Source organism: Alligator sinensis, unplaced genomic scaffold (assembly GCF_000455745.1).
Source record: "Alligator sinensis unplaced genomic scaffold, ASM45574v1 scaffold138_1, whole genome shotgun sequence".
NCBI lineage: Eukaryota > Metazoa > Chordata > Crocodylia > Alligatoridae > Alligator > Alligator sinensis.
In genome coordinates this window covers 4,025,781-4,042,611 of record NW_005841862.1, presented here as the reverse complement: position 1 = coordinate 4,042,611, position 16,831 = coordinate 4,025,781, and the positions used below count along the sequence as shown (strand labels likewise).

General features: G+C 41.3%; 1 protein-coding gene across 5 annotated transcripts in view; it reads right to left on the bottom strand.

The window, feature by feature from the left end:
- Positions 1-16,831, bottom strand: part of LIN9 (lin-9 DREAM MuvB core complex component) — a 57,774-nt gene that overhangs the window by 31,465 nt on the left and 9,478 nt on the right. Inside the window, exons 2-4 of one of the 5 annotated variants that reach the window (XM_006016560.3) lie at positions 2,899-2,931; positions 1,564-1,626; positions 1,290-1,342 (exon numbers count right to left, since the gene is read on the bottom strand). In XM_006016560.3, coding sequence (XP_006016622.1) covers positions 1,290-1,311 — 22 coding nt within the window. In that variant the 5' untranslated portion in view covers positions 1,312-1,342; positions 1,564-1,626; positions 2,899-2,931. Of the gene's footprint in view, positions 1-1,289; positions 1,343-1,563; positions 1,642-2,898; positions 2,932-16,831 lie in introns of those variants that run through there. The other 4 variants (XM_006016559.3, XM_025216357.1, XM_025216369.1 and 1 more) reach the window with 4 other exon arrangements.

The window sequence follows — 16,831 nt, the reverse complement described above, 5'->3', positions numbered from 1 at the left end:
AAGTGTTTAGATCTCTTGAAATCCATGTCTGCCATTAAATGTCACATTGGAATAGGAGCTACCTAGGCAGCTATCACAGCTAGCACAGAACCACACGGATATGTAAAGCCAGTTTATGTTTATATTTTTTAAGTAATCTTTTTTTAAAAGTTCACTGTACAACTTACAAGAGTTCTTTAAAAATACATCTGTAATTCAGGACAAAGGATTATAATAAAACATGCAAAATTATTCATCTACCTTCCTTCTCTGGGGGTGGAAAGGGACCATTTTAACAGCATATAACAGCACTACAAAACTGTATATAGAAAATTATCAAAAAACAATTATGAAAGATAGCAAATTATGGTAGATATCCAAGTCGGGAGAACACAACTGTCCAAGTTGGAATATAGAATGAGACATCTGTATCAATGCTCTATTCCTTAAGTCTTAGCAAACAGACACCTCATTGCTGCATTTGTTTATCATCAACTGCATAACTGCCATAGACACTTTCTGAATCACCATCATCAGTGGTTATCACTGTCAGTAGTCATAAAACAAACAAACAAAAGAAAACACTTTGAAAACTAAAGTTTAAATTTTGTCTGAAAGTAAGTAAAGATGGATAAAAATGGGTGTCAAGGATAGTGAATTCCATAACTTAGGGGTTTTCATACTGTTGTAGAGGACTTTTGACTGGCCTAATTCTGAATACTTCGGGCACTGGCATCTGAACAATATTCTGTAAGGCAAAAGGTGGGCAGAAATATATTGTTTACCAGTTGCTACAGGGTAATTAGTCAGAAGCACACACTTATTCCACAGTAACTTAAGAGTAACCAAGGGTAACTTAGTCCTCAATAAGTGGTCTAGCATTCTTCTACTATGGTTAAGAGTGTGCATATGAAAAGTTACCAAGGAGCATCTGATATGCAATAAATCCCTTCTCCCTTTTACTTTGTGGAAACTTGTTCACATGGTCATACTCTAACATGCAACTACTCCAAGTACACAAAGCTGAGCAGGTGCATATATCCTTCCAAGATTAGATACAATGAATGGAACTCCTAAGAAATGGATGTAGTCAGAGCCTACACACAAGGCTCAGCCTTGTGGTACTGAATATAGCCATGGCCTAATATTAGGGGCTTTTCTTAGAGGCAAAGATTTGTTTGGGTGATATCTGTTATTGGATCAATTGCATGGTCTTTCATTAAACACTGCTAAAGATAATAACACTTGAAAAAAATTGGAAATTTCCAATTTTGTTATTTACCACTTGAAAAGTGAAAAAAAGAACTTACCTTGTAGTTCTGTTTTTACCATCTTGAAGGATTCGCACTGCTGGGTCTCAACTCTGTAGCATAAAAAAGTTGGAACTTGTCAAGCTCTTAAGGTTTTTTGGCCCAATAAGAGAACCAGTAACAGGCAGGAGCATGAGCCAGCCCCTTCTGCCACCCCCCACACACTGGTGACTGTGCATCATAATTGATGAAGGGGAGACTGATTCTGATTCATGCTCCTATCAGCTACCACTGTCTGTAGGGACCAAAAATATTTTTTAAAAAGAAAAAATACCTTCAAAATTTTGGGAGTTCCATCTCTTCCATGACAGGGAGCTGAGATCCTGGAGTGATAATCCTGTATGGATGGTATCTTTACAAAAAGATTTCTCCTTTGTGTATTCATTTTTGCACTATTTTCAGGCGTATGCAAAGGCATCAATGATGGTGGTTTAACAGTTTTTGGAATTAATTTTTGCAGTGATTAACAAAACTGTAGGTCTCATATAATGAGTGATGAAGGCAGTGTTTTATCACTTTGCTAAAGAGCAGATAAGATTTTTTTTTTGGTAAAGTGATATATAGGATATAAAGAATCCAAAGAACACTTTACGCCATTTCAAGACAGAAAAAATACTTGGCTTTTAACTGACACTCTGCCTTTAAATTAGCCTCTGCCAGAAGACATTTGACTAGAGAATTAATATTTTTCTATCAAATATTCCAGCACACATCCAGAGTGCACTTTCAGACATATCCATGTGAAATTAATGTTTAGGCATTCCATTTGCTAACAGCCTAGCATGCAAAAGATGCTGCTTGCATCTACTCTGGGAATAAGGCAGTATTAGCAAGATTATTTTCAAAATGGTGTTTAGAAGTGGTCAACCTACAAACATAATTTGTTTAGTATTACTACTTAAAATAATTTTGTAGAACAATTTTTTCTAAAATGAACACATGCATTTTACCATAAATCAGAGGGAACTAAATCGCCCAAACAAAATATGGGCTACTTAAAGCTAGCTCAATAAATAGGTTGTATTTTCTCCCCACTGTAAATGGGAGCCTTCTAATATATAACAAAATGTCTGATGCCAGGCAAAGTACAATTTTGATGCAGTATTCACAAAAAATATTTTTCTGCAACGAAACAGTACAGATAATAAATAGTTCTGTTGAGTTAGTCCACTAGTTCTTGGTGGAAAACACAGCAAGATTACAAGTTTCCTTCACAATATATAAATTTCATGTTAAGTAAAGATCCAACTAAGAACCCTTCTCTTACCATACCCCAAAAGAAGGAAAAAATGCCTTAATTTTCTTATCCAACCTGAGGCCTATGCAGTACATAAAGAGAAATCATGTGTTCCCAGAAAGTAACTGCTAAAGGGTTTCATTCTCAAAAGCAGTATCCAAAAAATGTTGAATATATCTGGGATTTGAGTAATGAGGACAAGACTACTAAATCTACAGATAATCTAAAATAAAACAATTAGCTTATGTATTATAAAAACTATTGTCATTATTTGCCTTGGGCAAAACTTTCTGAAACAAGGACCTCTTATTACGTTAGTCAGTTTATCCGTCTTGTTTATTTCACACCTAAATAAATAATTGCATTTCTTACCTTTCAAGCTCACGAGTGCTTTTGCTGATGAGCCTGCAATACATTGAAAGAGTCCATAAAAATCAAAGTATTTATTCAAAGTGTGTTTCCAACTAGTATAAAATCTACATATCAGTTGCATAATGCCCTGCTTGCAAAGGAAAAGGAATTATTTTTAGATTAACATTTTGATTATTGAGTCAGTGAAAAGTATGCCCTCAACACCCATATGTTCAACAGATCTTAAAAAAAACCACATTCAAAACTTTAATTATGCCCTTTCACAATTCTCTTTGGTGCAACCTTCTCCTCTCAGAGACCCAGAGATTCATATATTAAAGCCAAAAAGAGATTGTTAGATAATCTTATATGATCTTCTTGTATAATACAAGCCTCCAAATTTCATCAATTAACCCTGTACCAAGTTCCATAACACATATAGAAACCCCTCTACAGGTACTTCCAAGGAGATCTCTAGGGTTTGGGGGCTAGCAGGGTGAAACAACTACCCTCCCCACCACAGTTACATTTCTGTTTTAATCTATGGATTTTCTCAAAGAAATTCCAATGAGGGTTAATTGTTTGCAGCAGTATAATCCCTCATGGAGCCTTCTCAGAGACTGCTTCTGCACAGTGACAGGGGACTGGCTTGCTAGGTTGTCAGAGAAACTGACCTGGTAAAACTATAGAGTGGTGCAGCACAGAGGGGTAGATAGTCCTACAGGATGATTCTCTTCTACAAAGATTTGGAGGTGTGTTTTCCTGTGGCAACCATGTATGTGTACATACTCCCACACATCTCCGATTCCCAGAAAATTTTGCAAGAGCAACAAAGGAGTTCTAGTCTGTTCCCACTGAATTGTATGTTCTGGTTCTGTGACAGCTATTAATGCAAACAATACAATGCCTCTCAACTCCGAGTAACATATCCAGTGATGACAACAAAAACTAAATTTACTGTATCATTTTTTTCCAGAATGTTTGCTACCATCTTATTACCACTCATTTCCTTATCCTAAAATAACTAAATAATAAAAACCTTATTACATCTACAGAATTAAAAATATAGGGCCAGATTCTCCTCTGTGTTGACATCCCATTTTTACAGAAGAATGGGGGGTGCATCATGGACCTTGATACAGCTCATGGATGTGTTAGCTGTCCCTGTCCCAACCTAACCCCGTAAGCTGCTCTGATTTAGAACAGCTGCTGTGTGGTCACTTAGAGACCACAAGTCTGCTATAAATTGGCAGAGCTGTGCTGCACCTTCCCTGTTCATAAGTGCTCCCGTCACCTTGATAAGTTGGGGGGCTAGATACAGTTGGCATAAGAGCCTGCTTCTTCAGCTTTACAACAGCTGAGAATTGTGCCTGTCTGGCACAAAGTGACCAAACTGGCCCTTTGTCTGGTCCATAATGAATAGCTTAATTATGTAAACCTGAAAACTTGCTGGTGAATTAGATTCTAGGGACTCTATCAGGTATCTGAAGTATTTTATGTTGAACTTTTACAAAATCTAATATAAAACCAGAAACATTTTATTTTAAAAGATTCCAATTATAACAGTTTATTTGGATGTCAACATTATCCTACAATTTTACACTACAACCAGTTCAACAGAAACAAGCTTTTCTACCTGACTCTACATGAAGAAATGTAATGGTTTAAACTTCCTAGCGGACACTCTCATTATTGAATAAAAGTGCCTTTTTCATACTTTCATTTACATTGCTTTGGAAGCAACACAACTAAGCAACATAACCAAGGGCATTTTTATTTTGAAATAAAAGTATCCACACAACTAATTATACCAGAATAATTATGCCAGCAAATTTCCTTGTTTGACTAAAGTAGTCCCTTCCCTAAATTAGAGCTGACTTCAGTGTTCTAGTTAAGTGACTGCCAAAATTAAGCAAGCTTAGAGAACAAGTATTTTTCTTAATTTTTTCTATTTGGTTTAATTGCATTTGGCAGCACTTTGTATACAGGTCAGTTTCGCTGTTACTCATTTGCATAGGTTTTACATATAGTAATGGAGTAAAAAGCACTTTAATACATATTAACGTGTTTGTAAGAAACAAAGTGACAAGAGAACTCAGGACAGGTTTAGTAAATATAATTTCTTAAACTAAAATTGCAGTCTTCTTTTCATGTCTCAAAACTACTTTTTACCATTTTGCTACACATGCCTGTGCTCATTTATTGTACTTGGTGAGGTTTTTCATCGTACATGTCTTCAACCAGCAGGCATTGCAAGAAGTGTTGCATAGTCTAAGCTCTGTGCTGTAGTCACAGGTGGTTGAACCAATGGTATGGCCTCACTTCTTCATTAACGCCTTGGAGCATCGAACTTCGGTATGCAGGCGGCTGAGACAGCACAACCTTTGCCATGGTTCGTAAGTCCCTGGTGCTAAAGACTTGGCTTCTGGAATGTCGAGTTTTTTGCTGTCAGGTATTTTTTCCAGTCTTGTGTTCCATATCTGTAGTTGCGTGTTTGGGTATGGCATTGAGAAGCTGGGTACTGGTGAGGAAGCTCCTGCAGGACTTCAGATGTGTGTGCTGCAGGATGGTCATACAATCAGTGTCTCACACCTTCAGTTTGCCTTGATTGTTCTATCCTTCTGGCCACTGCTCTTCTGATGCCAGGCGGAATGATGCCAGTCAGCAGGTACACACTGTTTAGGCTTGTAGGCTTCACAAATCCTGTGATGTATCAGCAGCTATCATACAGAATGGGGTTCAAGGTGCTTAGCATTTACAGATCTCTCCCATACACACCATGCATGCTCGGCAGATGAGAAGCTGAGAGCCAGAGCAGTGGTTAGGATGGTTGAGGTGCTAGCTCCCCATTTCAAATTGATGAGCTTATATAAAATGTTGCTATGACTACTCACCTTTGCTTTGTCTTCGTGTTTTCTTTGTACGAGAGCGTTCTATCAAAGATGACTCCAAGGTAAACTGGGTTTGGACAGTGGAATAGTGCAGTCCCGGACCATGTAATGTTGAGCTGGCGATTGGCCTCATGGTTTTTCAGATGGAAGGCACACACTTGTTTTCACTGGGTTGGCATGTAATTGGTTTTCAATGTAGAATGAAGTTAGGCCAATTAGTGCCTCAGGGAGTTTTGAACATGGTTAAAGCCAGTGTTTTGGGCTGTTATGCATAGGTCGTCTGCATAGATTAAATGTTTTGTTTCTAAATCAATTGCCTGGTCATTTGTATAGATGTTAACAGCAGTGCAAGTATGCTTCCTTGGGGGAAGCCATTAATCTGTCACCTCCATCTGCTTTCCATTCAGTCAATAGAAAAACATCTTTTTTCAAGCAGGGGTTGTATTAGCTCTATAAAATGTAGATCTTTTGTCATTTCCAGGGTCTTGTGGAGGAGTTGTTGGTGGTTAACTGCATCACAGGTGGCAGCTAGTTTGATAAACACAGGTCCAGTGATTTGGTCCATTTCAAAACTATCCTCAATATGTTGTTAGATTGAGCAGCTGGCTCATTGTTGATTTTCCAGGGCAAGAGCTACCCTGTTCAGGGATTAGGTGTTTATCCACATATGGGGCAAGGCTGGTTCAATATCACTCGTTCATACAGTTCGTATGTGTGGCATAGCAGGGAGGTAGATCTGAAACTCTTTGGGTTGGATGGATCTATCCCTGGCTTTAGAAGTGAACTACATGCGCATATTGCCATATCTTTGGAACTTTTTGACTGGCTGTACATGCATTGTACAGGCAGAGGAGTCACTCTTGGGTCTAAATTGCTTGATTTGTTCAGTGAGTATGTCGTCAAGGCCAGCCACTTTCCTGGTCTTCAGTGAATTAATACCAGCACGCAGATCAGTCACTAAGAAGGAGCTTGTTAAACCCAGGTCTTTAGGGTAATTGAAGGGGTAAAAGTGGATAGTATTCACCCGCTTAAATGGCAGATACAGACATAAACAGCCACTCTAAATGAACCATCTTATTTTATTTTTAAAAATAAAAAGGGTTAAAGCAATATAAATGCATATGTGCTTGGTGTAATATTTGAAGAGTAAGTCAGACATTGCCCACTGACATCAACATTATACAACAAACAGACTGGAAGGAGTACAGAGCAGCAATAACACATTATTCATGGATATTATAAATTTGGATTTTAACTCCCCAGACTAAGGAAGATCATGAAGTTAACTATCTGCTCTGATCCCATTGACCAGGATGCACACTTTATGGATCTGAAGCGGGGACTCCTACAATACAATCCCAAAACTGTAGCCACTAAAATCAACAGGGCCAGACTTAAATCTGCTACAATACCAACCCAGTGACAAGTGTGTGGGCTGGCTCCCGATCCCATCCTCGCCATGTGCGAGCCGGGCCCGTCTTTGTGCACGCGGACTGTGGCCAGCAGCCCGGGCACGTGGGGTCAGAAGGGACCGCGGGGCGGTAAGGTACGCATGAGCTAGAATCAGTTACGAAGGCGTAATGGTTGATTGAAAAGATTATTTACTTACACCCAAGGTGTTCGCAGTGTAGGCTGGACAGCTTTCCAGGCGTAGCTCCGCTTGAATCCTCGTTGGAGGACTCTGACAAACTCAGTTCTTTGACCCCGGAGTGGTTTAGGCTCCGCAGGTTCGGCAATTCTTTCCTCACGGAGTGGCTGAATCTCCGTGGGTTCTGTTTGGTTCCCAGGTCCCCCGGAGCTGTTAAGACTCCGTGGGTTTGAAAATTGGGTATATAGGATAGTGATACGTCTAGGATTGCGCTCGGTGACGGGGAGAGGCTAGAAGCTAAACAGACCTCCGTTGCCTGCTTAAGAAAGGTGCGTTGGGTCCGCAAGGGTCCACATCGCTTGGAGATCTTCACACAGCGCGAAGTCTCCTCCTCCTGGCGAGTTCTGTATCTCTCCAGGTTTCCTCTCTCTCCAACTTGGGCGGAAACTACCCAAGTCTTTTGTACGGCTAGCAAGCCAATAGCTAGCTGCCACATATACCTACATTTAGAACCAGCCAATAATGTGGCACAAATCTAAATACAAATGGCAGGAACTCCTTTGCACCGTGCATCACTATAATGCAAAAGGAATGCACCATGCAAAGAAGGCTATAAATGGCGGGAAATACTCTTTTGCACGCGGGTTCTCCTATTGCAGCAGAAAACTCTACCATGCAAAAAAGCTGTAATTTGGTGGGAACATAATTTAGCAGTGCCAAAGCACACAAAAACAAAAAACCACAACTTTGGGTTGTGACAACAAGGACAACAAAATCCCTCTTGTTGTAACCTACAGAGCCTTGGCCACATCAGTAATGACCTCCAACTCCTCCTGGCAAATGATGACCATCTCAAGGCAGCCTTCGGGGACAAGCCTGTTCTGGCTTACAGGCAGCGTCAAATGGTCTCTCTCCAGTAACAGGCTACCTAACTGCTATTCTCACCGAGGCACCAAAACTTGCAACAGACCCAGATGCCAGCTGTGTCCCCTCATCAACAAAGGTCAGATTGTTCCTAGACCAAACAACATGGATTATAATATCTGGGGTTCATTCATTTGCTCCTCTACAAACATCAGATATGCCATCACCTTCTGGCAGTACCCCTCTGCTGTCTATATTGGGCAGTCAGAGCAATCCCTACATGAAAGAATGAGTGGCTCTTGATCTGACATCAGTTCCAGAAAATCACACAAACCTGTGGCAAAATACTAACTTCCCTGGACATCCTATCACTGACCTCAGAGTAGCTATTCTTAAAAAATACAACTTTAGAAACTGACAAATTGCAGTACAGAAACCACCCACTAATTGCATTGTGTTAAGTATGGTCTCAGCAGAGAACTGGATTCTTATCCCATTACCTGGATTGGCTTTTATAACCCTTCTATCCTTCAATGGGTTAATTGCTTTGTTTATCCCCCTTGAGCTTTACCTCCCATTCACCTCTCTTAGGTGCTTCCTTTCCTCTCCCTTTCCCTATCCTTTGCATTTAAATGACCTTTTCCTTTCTATTTAGTACCTCAGATCTCTGCAAGTCCATTCATAGCATCTGATGAAGTACACTGTGTAGTGATACAAGTTATAACACTGAGACATTCCTTTACTTAGAAGACTATAGAAGATGGGAATTAGGAGATGGTCTCTCAGTTAGGTTATTCAATTATAGACAGACAGAAGGTCTGCAGAAGTTGCCTACTGCTCCACAGCAAAGTCCACTGTAGTTATTTCTTCTTATTCATAGTATGCCTGTATCTATTGAATAGTGATCACTACAGGCTGTAGCCTATGAAAGCTCATGCCTCTCTGAACAAGTTAATCAGTGCCACCCTGCCCTGCCTTCTTCCTTAATACTGAGAGGGAAGACTCAGTATATCTAGAGTGATCCAATGGTTAATCAGGGCTGTCCAACTTCTAAGTGGCTGAAGACCCAGTGAGGGCTGCACCAAGATGAGCCATGCCCCCAGCAAAACCACATGCCATGCAGACTCCCTTTCCCACTGTACCACATGCTGTCCCGCACCACTGCTGCACCATGTGCCCCAGCAGCCCCCATCTTACCCTCAGCTCCCTGCGCCATGCTGCACCACCTTGCCCCCTAGGACTGTGGCAAGAAGTGGAAGCTGATGGAGGGAAGGGGAAGCCCACAGACTCCAACTGCTGTTGCAGCCAGAGTGGAAATTGGGCAAGAGCTCAGGGGCCACAACTTAACTTCTCATAGACTGCCTGAAGCCTATGGGCCACCAGTTGGACAGCCCTGTCTTAAATATTTTCTAGTTAAAAAAGCCTGTTACTTAAAACAGAAATCCCACATTATAGAACTGTATTAACCACTCAAATTAGATGCAAGGCTGCATCTATAATCACAGACCGTTACCACATGAGATAATGGAATGACTGGTAGCTGTAGAAGATCTGTCTTGCGTACCCTCTGCTAGAAGAGGATGCAGAAAGCAAAATGTGTGGGTACATATGACTCAGGCTGCTTCCCTCTACTCCTCTATGCAGCCTGACTGCCACTGGCTGCATTTACAGAAGATGTGATTGCGTAGTTGTTACTGTGCAGTCATTTAGTACTTGTATAAACAAGAGTTACTACACAGCAGCGCTGACCTCAGTAACTGCGCAGCAGCACTGAACAACTTTTCTGTGATGCTAACTACACAGCAGCCTGAGACTACTCGTGACACTACTGCGCAATAGTCTGAGACTACTGCGCAATCAGCGTCTTGTATAGATGCACCACTAGGAAGTGTACAGAGAGCACAGGAGTCAGTTTCTCCAGCCTTAATTTTTGTGTATGGTGCTACAGTTGCCTCCACCAGCTAAGTATTTGCAAAAAAGAGTCTGGTTCATCCTTAATGTGGAGAATGCTCAGAGTGATTGGTGACAAATGCTGCGGAAGGAGCAGCATGCTCAGTGCCTACAGAACACTCTACTTTCCTTTCTCCAGGGCCATATCCCATCCAAATGTCACGTCATTGCTCCAAAGCATGGAGGCACTAGAGTTTTCCAATTAAGTGGCTACGGTTTTTTTTGTGCATTTGTCACTGGCAAAACAATGCACTTTCCTAACCTGATTTTCAGAAGTGGCTGAATGATTTTTGCTGAATCTTTTCTTAGAAAAGACTTAAGACAAGCACCCAATATAAAAAAACTGAGTCCAAATGCTTAACATTTGGCAGTTTTAAGCAACTTAAACCAGGTTCTTACAGTAGAAAGTGTCAAGCAACTGTACATGGGCAGAACTATTCTAGGAAAGTGAAAGAACAACCAAATGTAAACAATGGTTGAAAACCTCCAACAATAGTAGGACATTTCTTTTCAGTATAAATTTCCCCTCTGTCCATATATTAAAATACGTAACACAGACATGTTTGTGAGTAAACTATAAGAACAAGTACAACTCTTCCTCATTTTCCTGGGGGTTTTTTCCCTTCACTTTAGAGCAGGGATGTCTAACTTCTAAGCAGCTGGGGGCCACATGCCCCACAAGACAGCAGGGACTACATGCCACAGGCTGCATCAGTGATCCACTGTTCCCCTTGGCTGCATGCTGCATGAGTGCCCCCCCAACACACATCCAGGATACTGCATGTACAAGTAACCCCTTACTTTTTTCTTCTTGTGCCTCTGCACCACTTTTGACCATTTTGTTACCCTGCTTTTGCTCATTTATTTTACTTTGCAAGATCTTACATTGTACATGTGCCTTCAAGCAGCGGGCATTGCAGCAGCTGTTGCATAGTCTGAGGCTCTGTGCTGCAGTCACAGGTGGTTGAATCAGTGGTATAGCCCCACTTCTTCATTAGTTCCTTGGAGCATCCAACTCCAGTATGTAGGTAGCTAAGACGCTGCTACCTTTGCTATGGTTCGTCAGCCCCTGGTGGCAATCACTAGGCCACTGAAATGTCCATTTTTTGCTGTCAGGTATTTTTTTCAGCCTCTCATTTCACACCTGCTGTCATGTCTCCTTGGCTGTAGCATTGATACATGAGTGCTGGTGAGGCAACTCCTGTGTAACTTCAGACGTTTGTGCATTGTGGGATAGTCACAGTTGGTGTCTCATATCTTTAGTTTGACTCAATTGTTCTATCCTGCTGGCTACTGCTCTTCTGATGCCAGGCAGAGCAATGCCAGCCATCAGGTACACACTGTTTAGGCTGGTAGGCTTTAGACATCCTGTGATGCATCAGCAGCTAGCATTCAGAATGGGGTCAAGGCATTTAGCATGTATCGGACTCTCCCATACAGGGCATGCACACTCAGCAGAAGAGAAGCTGAGAGTCAAAACAGTGGTTCAGATGATTGAGGGGCTAGCTCCCTGTCTTCAAGTTGGTGAATTTATATAAAATGTTACGAGCGTGCACCTTTACTTTTGTCTTCATGATGTGTTTTTTATGCGAGAGGGCTGAGAGAGACTCCAAACTGGGTTCAGACAGTAGGATAGTGGGGTCCCGGACGGACCATGTCATGCTGAGCTGGTGGCTGGCTTCATGTTTTTTTTTCAGATAGAAAGCACATACTTTTGTTTTCACAGGGTTGGTGTCTAACTGCATGCATGGGCGCCCTGGCCTCACCTTCAGCTCCTTGGGCCACAGGCTCCATGGCACTGCAGGTTTGCCACACCATACTGTCCCCTGAGGTGGGGACAGGAAGCAGAAGCCAGGCGAAGGAGGGGAACCTCAAAGAGCCTGGCTGCTGGAGGGGAATGGCATCTGGGTGGAAACCCAAGGGGTCAAAAATTATCCCTCTGCAAGCTGCACATGGTCCATGGGCCATGAGTTGGAAAGCCCTGATTTCAGAGCACATTCAATTCATAGTTTCATTTATAGTGGTTGCAGAGGTGAATTAAAAAATGAAATAGGCAGCCCCAATGGAGAATTATTCTAGGACAGGAAAGATATGAAATGGAGAGAAAGAAGAAATAGGATAGTACTAGAGAAAAATGTTTAAAGTTTGTCAAAACTGGCTTTCAATTGCATTAAAAAGAGACTCATTAGACTGGCAGGTAATCATCCAAGAAGTCTAAAGAAACCCAATAATATGGTGACCAGGTTGCTAACAAAAATATACAAAATTAGCCACTGCACTGCAATAGTTGAAACAGAAAACATTACAGGATGTATATAAATGAGATAGCACATTCTTAAAATATAAGGTGCACATTATGTAAACTTAACCAAAGGTGTGTTTAGTTCTGACCACTATCCCAAAAAGAGAAATAAAAGAGAAAGAGAAAAGCAGAAATAGAAGGGATCCATTAGATGTGTGAAAAAAATTCTATGCAAAGATACTGAATCTATTTAATTTGGGAGTGGGGGGGAAGTGGATGTGATATAAATATAAAAAATAATGAGTAGCACAGAACAGGTAAACGTGGCACTCCTTTCCCCTCCCCCCTCCACTAACACAGGAATCGGGGAATGGACACATAATGAAACTGAAACAAAAAATAAAGTTCAAACCAGATAAAATACTCTAGCAACAACAACAAACCCCACATGCAAAACAGACCATAACAAAATGTGACAAAAATAAATCCAAGCCATTGAGGCCCAGAGCTTAGGAGGAGTCCAAAAGGGATTAGTGGGGATAAGGAGAACACCCACAGTCACATGCCATATGATAATATTTTTTTCATTAATGGATGCTAACTTTCATGCTTTGAGTCATAAACCAAATACCAATGGACAGAATAGGAGGAAACATTCTCTTAGGGCATTTTACGCTATAACAACTACTATGAGGATTTTCACGTTTTCCTGGTAATGCTTTGGCATTGGTTACAACGAAGGAGAGGATGCCCGAGTAGACAGCTTGATTTAGTATGGCAGTTCTTACATTCAGCATGAGACCCAGAGACAGTTCTGTTAACTCCGATGTTGGTGCCTTCTGATATCTCATGCAACATCAAAATTCAGTTTCTGGCTTTTGCTCTCAGCCAAGGAGAGCCCTTATACAATGACCTAAAACATCTCTTCAAAATGATCCATGAGCAACATTAATGGGTTAAAAAGGAAAGTACAGTTTCTCTGAAAGGAAGGCAGCTCTCATATGAGGTAGGGTCTTGGAGATTATAGAAGCATGCAGCAGACTCAGTTGCTCCCCCACTCAAAACAAATGAACAAACAAATACAGTTCAAGTTGAATAGTGATCAACTTCCCCTTCTTCTGGCCCAGGAATGCTATAACAACCAAACCAACTAGAGGCAAAGTGTCTCAATGAGATGTGAACAAGGAACCATGGAGCATGGGTAGCATGTACTTTTTGGCTTGTACCAACATGAAACAAACTAGTGCAGGCTGAAATTTATATTAATCCATCTCCACAGCTGGTCTTATACTTCTTTTAGACAGGAATACAAACAAGTGCTTCTTAAAACAAAACAGTTTGGAGTGAAACAAAATATTTTAAACTCTCTATTATTTGTAATAGTAAGTTGAAAAAATACTTTTACCTTTTAAAGGTGTTATTTTAAAAAACTTTTACCTTTTACTATTTTAATAAATTCTGATAATGTGTGCTTGCACACACACATGCACCAACTTAGGAAGCTGCTTCAATCTGACAACAGGACACAAAACCTTTCCCATGTTAAATCCAGTGTTGATCAGCAATGATTTTGGCACTGATTACAAACTCATTTATAAATTGTGGTGTAATTAACAATAGGTTTGGCTCTAAAGATGGTGTGGTTAATTATTCTGTGGGAAAGCCTAAACTGATGGGAGTGGTCTGTGGCCTCTGCCAAACCCAGCTCATTCCAGAGGAAGAGGTAATATCAAGGAGAGCTAGATGCTGACAGAACTGCCTCTGCTTCAGGGGTAAGAGAACTTAAAAGGACTTAAGTCTATAAAAGGCTTCCAATATAAATGATAACATAGGGGTTGTCAGCATTTAAGAATTACTGTATTTTTTTCTGTAGATTAGAGCATTGTTGTAGCTGTGATAGCCCAGGAAACATACAACAGACAAAGACTTTTTCAGTGATATATCTTTTACTGGACCAACTATATAGCTGGGAGTGTTAAATAACCTTTTGGGCACAAAGCTGGCTCCCCAGGCATCGGTTTGATGGCAGATGGCTTTTTGTTTGTAAACTTCTGTTTGCCAGGATAGTTCAGCATTTCACTTATCATAGGCCTCAGAGTCTTGTTTTTTTGTAACTTGCTAAATGTGTTTTTCCCTCTCATTGGTCACAGATGGGACAGCTTAGTGTGCTAGTGCAACCAATTTGGCTGGTTCTTCTCATGGATCTTTATTGCACTATGCCAGGAGTGGGCAAAATGTGGCCCAGGGGCCGGATGCAGCCCACCAGGCCATTCTAGCTGGCCCACGGGGCCCCTAAAAAATTTAGAAAATTAATATTTATATGCCCCTGGCTGCCTATTATGCAGCCCTCGATGGCTTGCCAAAACTCAGTAAGCGGCCCTCCACCCAAAATAAATGCCTGCCCCTGCACTACGCTCTCCTGAAGTGAACTGCTCCAAGTGTTCTTGGGCTGGCATCCTGGGCATGTTCTAAGGTGCCCGTCCTACTCAGACAACATAGACTGGATGACCATATTTTCTCAGAATGCAGCTATAAACACTGTTAAGAAATGTGGCAGGTACACAGGTGAGGTGATCCAGCTGTCCTGTAAACTGCAATCTATAAAGAATACAAAACTATGGATACTGTAATTAGGTGAAATATGAGAAAAAATACATACCTTTACCTGGTGCTATTGGTAGAAGCTAAAGGTATTACAATTTCATGACTGGTCAGTGACCTGTAGCTAGGTAGTCTCTGTTTAGCTTTAGCTACTTATGATAAATGCTAATGCAGGCCACTTCTTCAAATCACCAAAGTTAATAATATCTATAACAGTTTTGTTCATTTAGTGGGAATATCATGAGTGATATTCTAGGAAACTGAACTTTTCTCTCACTAAAGTGGTTGAGACACTGGGAGGAGACATAAGGGGAGGTGAAGAACCTATGATGTTGTTCCTAGGAATGTATCTATACAGGAGGATGACTAAGACTGTCACAAAAACACATTTAATAAGAAAGAAAATCACTGTGAATAAGCAAAATGACAATACTACTTCCCTGCTTATGCACCAGCATTACAGTAATGACATCAGAACTGGTCCCGACTCTGCAGCTTTGCAGCTTCTACTCAAAGTCAAAAGTATGTACAACAAGAGCATAAAAATAAGTTTAGCCTGGGTGGTTCAAAAAAAGTAGCCTTTAAAATTATGATAGAGGACTGATTGATCAAATGCATTTAGAATGGTGGAGGACATTCTCAATCCAAGTAAACTAGGTCAAATTTTGATTATAAGCTAACCGATACAAATAATACCATGTGAGCATGTTAAATGCCTTCCTACTTAAGATTTAATAAATATATATTTTTAAGGGCAAAACGCTTACTTGACATCATACAAATATGCCACACATTTTGGCAGCTGTGTATTGCAAAACATTATCTATTTCTGTAGCTCCTATCTCTTTGGCAGCAATGACCCATACTTCACAACAGAATAAAATGGTTGCTTTTTTTAATGGACTTACATAGCAATCAAAAGATTGCAACAGCACTCCAAGGACCCTGGTAATGGAAGAGCATCCTATTTACAATAATGTTACAGAATGGTACTCTACAAATTACACTGCTAGTGCTAGTAGGGTAAGACAGACAGGTGGAATTAATTAGAAAGAAAATGCCTTCATTTCCTAAATTTGGAACACTAATTCCTAGGCACCAGCCATATTTTGTATAGTACAGTCTCCAAAATATATAAATTCAATGACTAATATCTGAAATGCTTTTACTGCTACAGAGCAGGGCTTTTGAAGGAAGTATAATCAGGGCTCTCAGTATTCAATTGTCTTCTACTGCAGAGGTGGGCAAAATACGGCCCACGAGGCCCCTAAAAAAATGTAGAAAATTAATATTTCTCTGCCTAGGACCCGGGGAAAACCTGGCGGGCTCCAACAACAGCGGGCCTGCCTGGCCCCGCCCCCCAGCTGGAAGCCCCAGCTGCAGTTTCTGGGCTGCCTCAGTGCAGGAAGCTCAGGTAAGCGGAGGGGGGGGGGAGTAAAAGGAAGGCCCAGGGTGGAATAGGACCTCTATTAAATGGACAGAAGCAATTGGTGACGGACAGGGGGGACAAGGCTGAACTACTCAATGAGTTCTTTGCCTCAGTGTTCCTAAGCGAGGGGCAAGACAAGGCTCTCACTGGGATTGTAGAGAGGCAGCAGCAGGATGCCAGACTACCAAGCGTAGACCCTGAGATGGTGCAGAGGCACTTGGAGGAACTGGATGCGTTTAAGTCGGCAGGCCCGGATGAGCTCCATCCGAGGGTACTGAAGGCACTGGCTGACGTCATTGCGCAGCCAATGGCAGGAATATTTGAACGCTCGTGGCGCACGGGCCAGGTCCCGGAGGACTGGAAAACAGCCAATGTGGTCCCCACTTTGC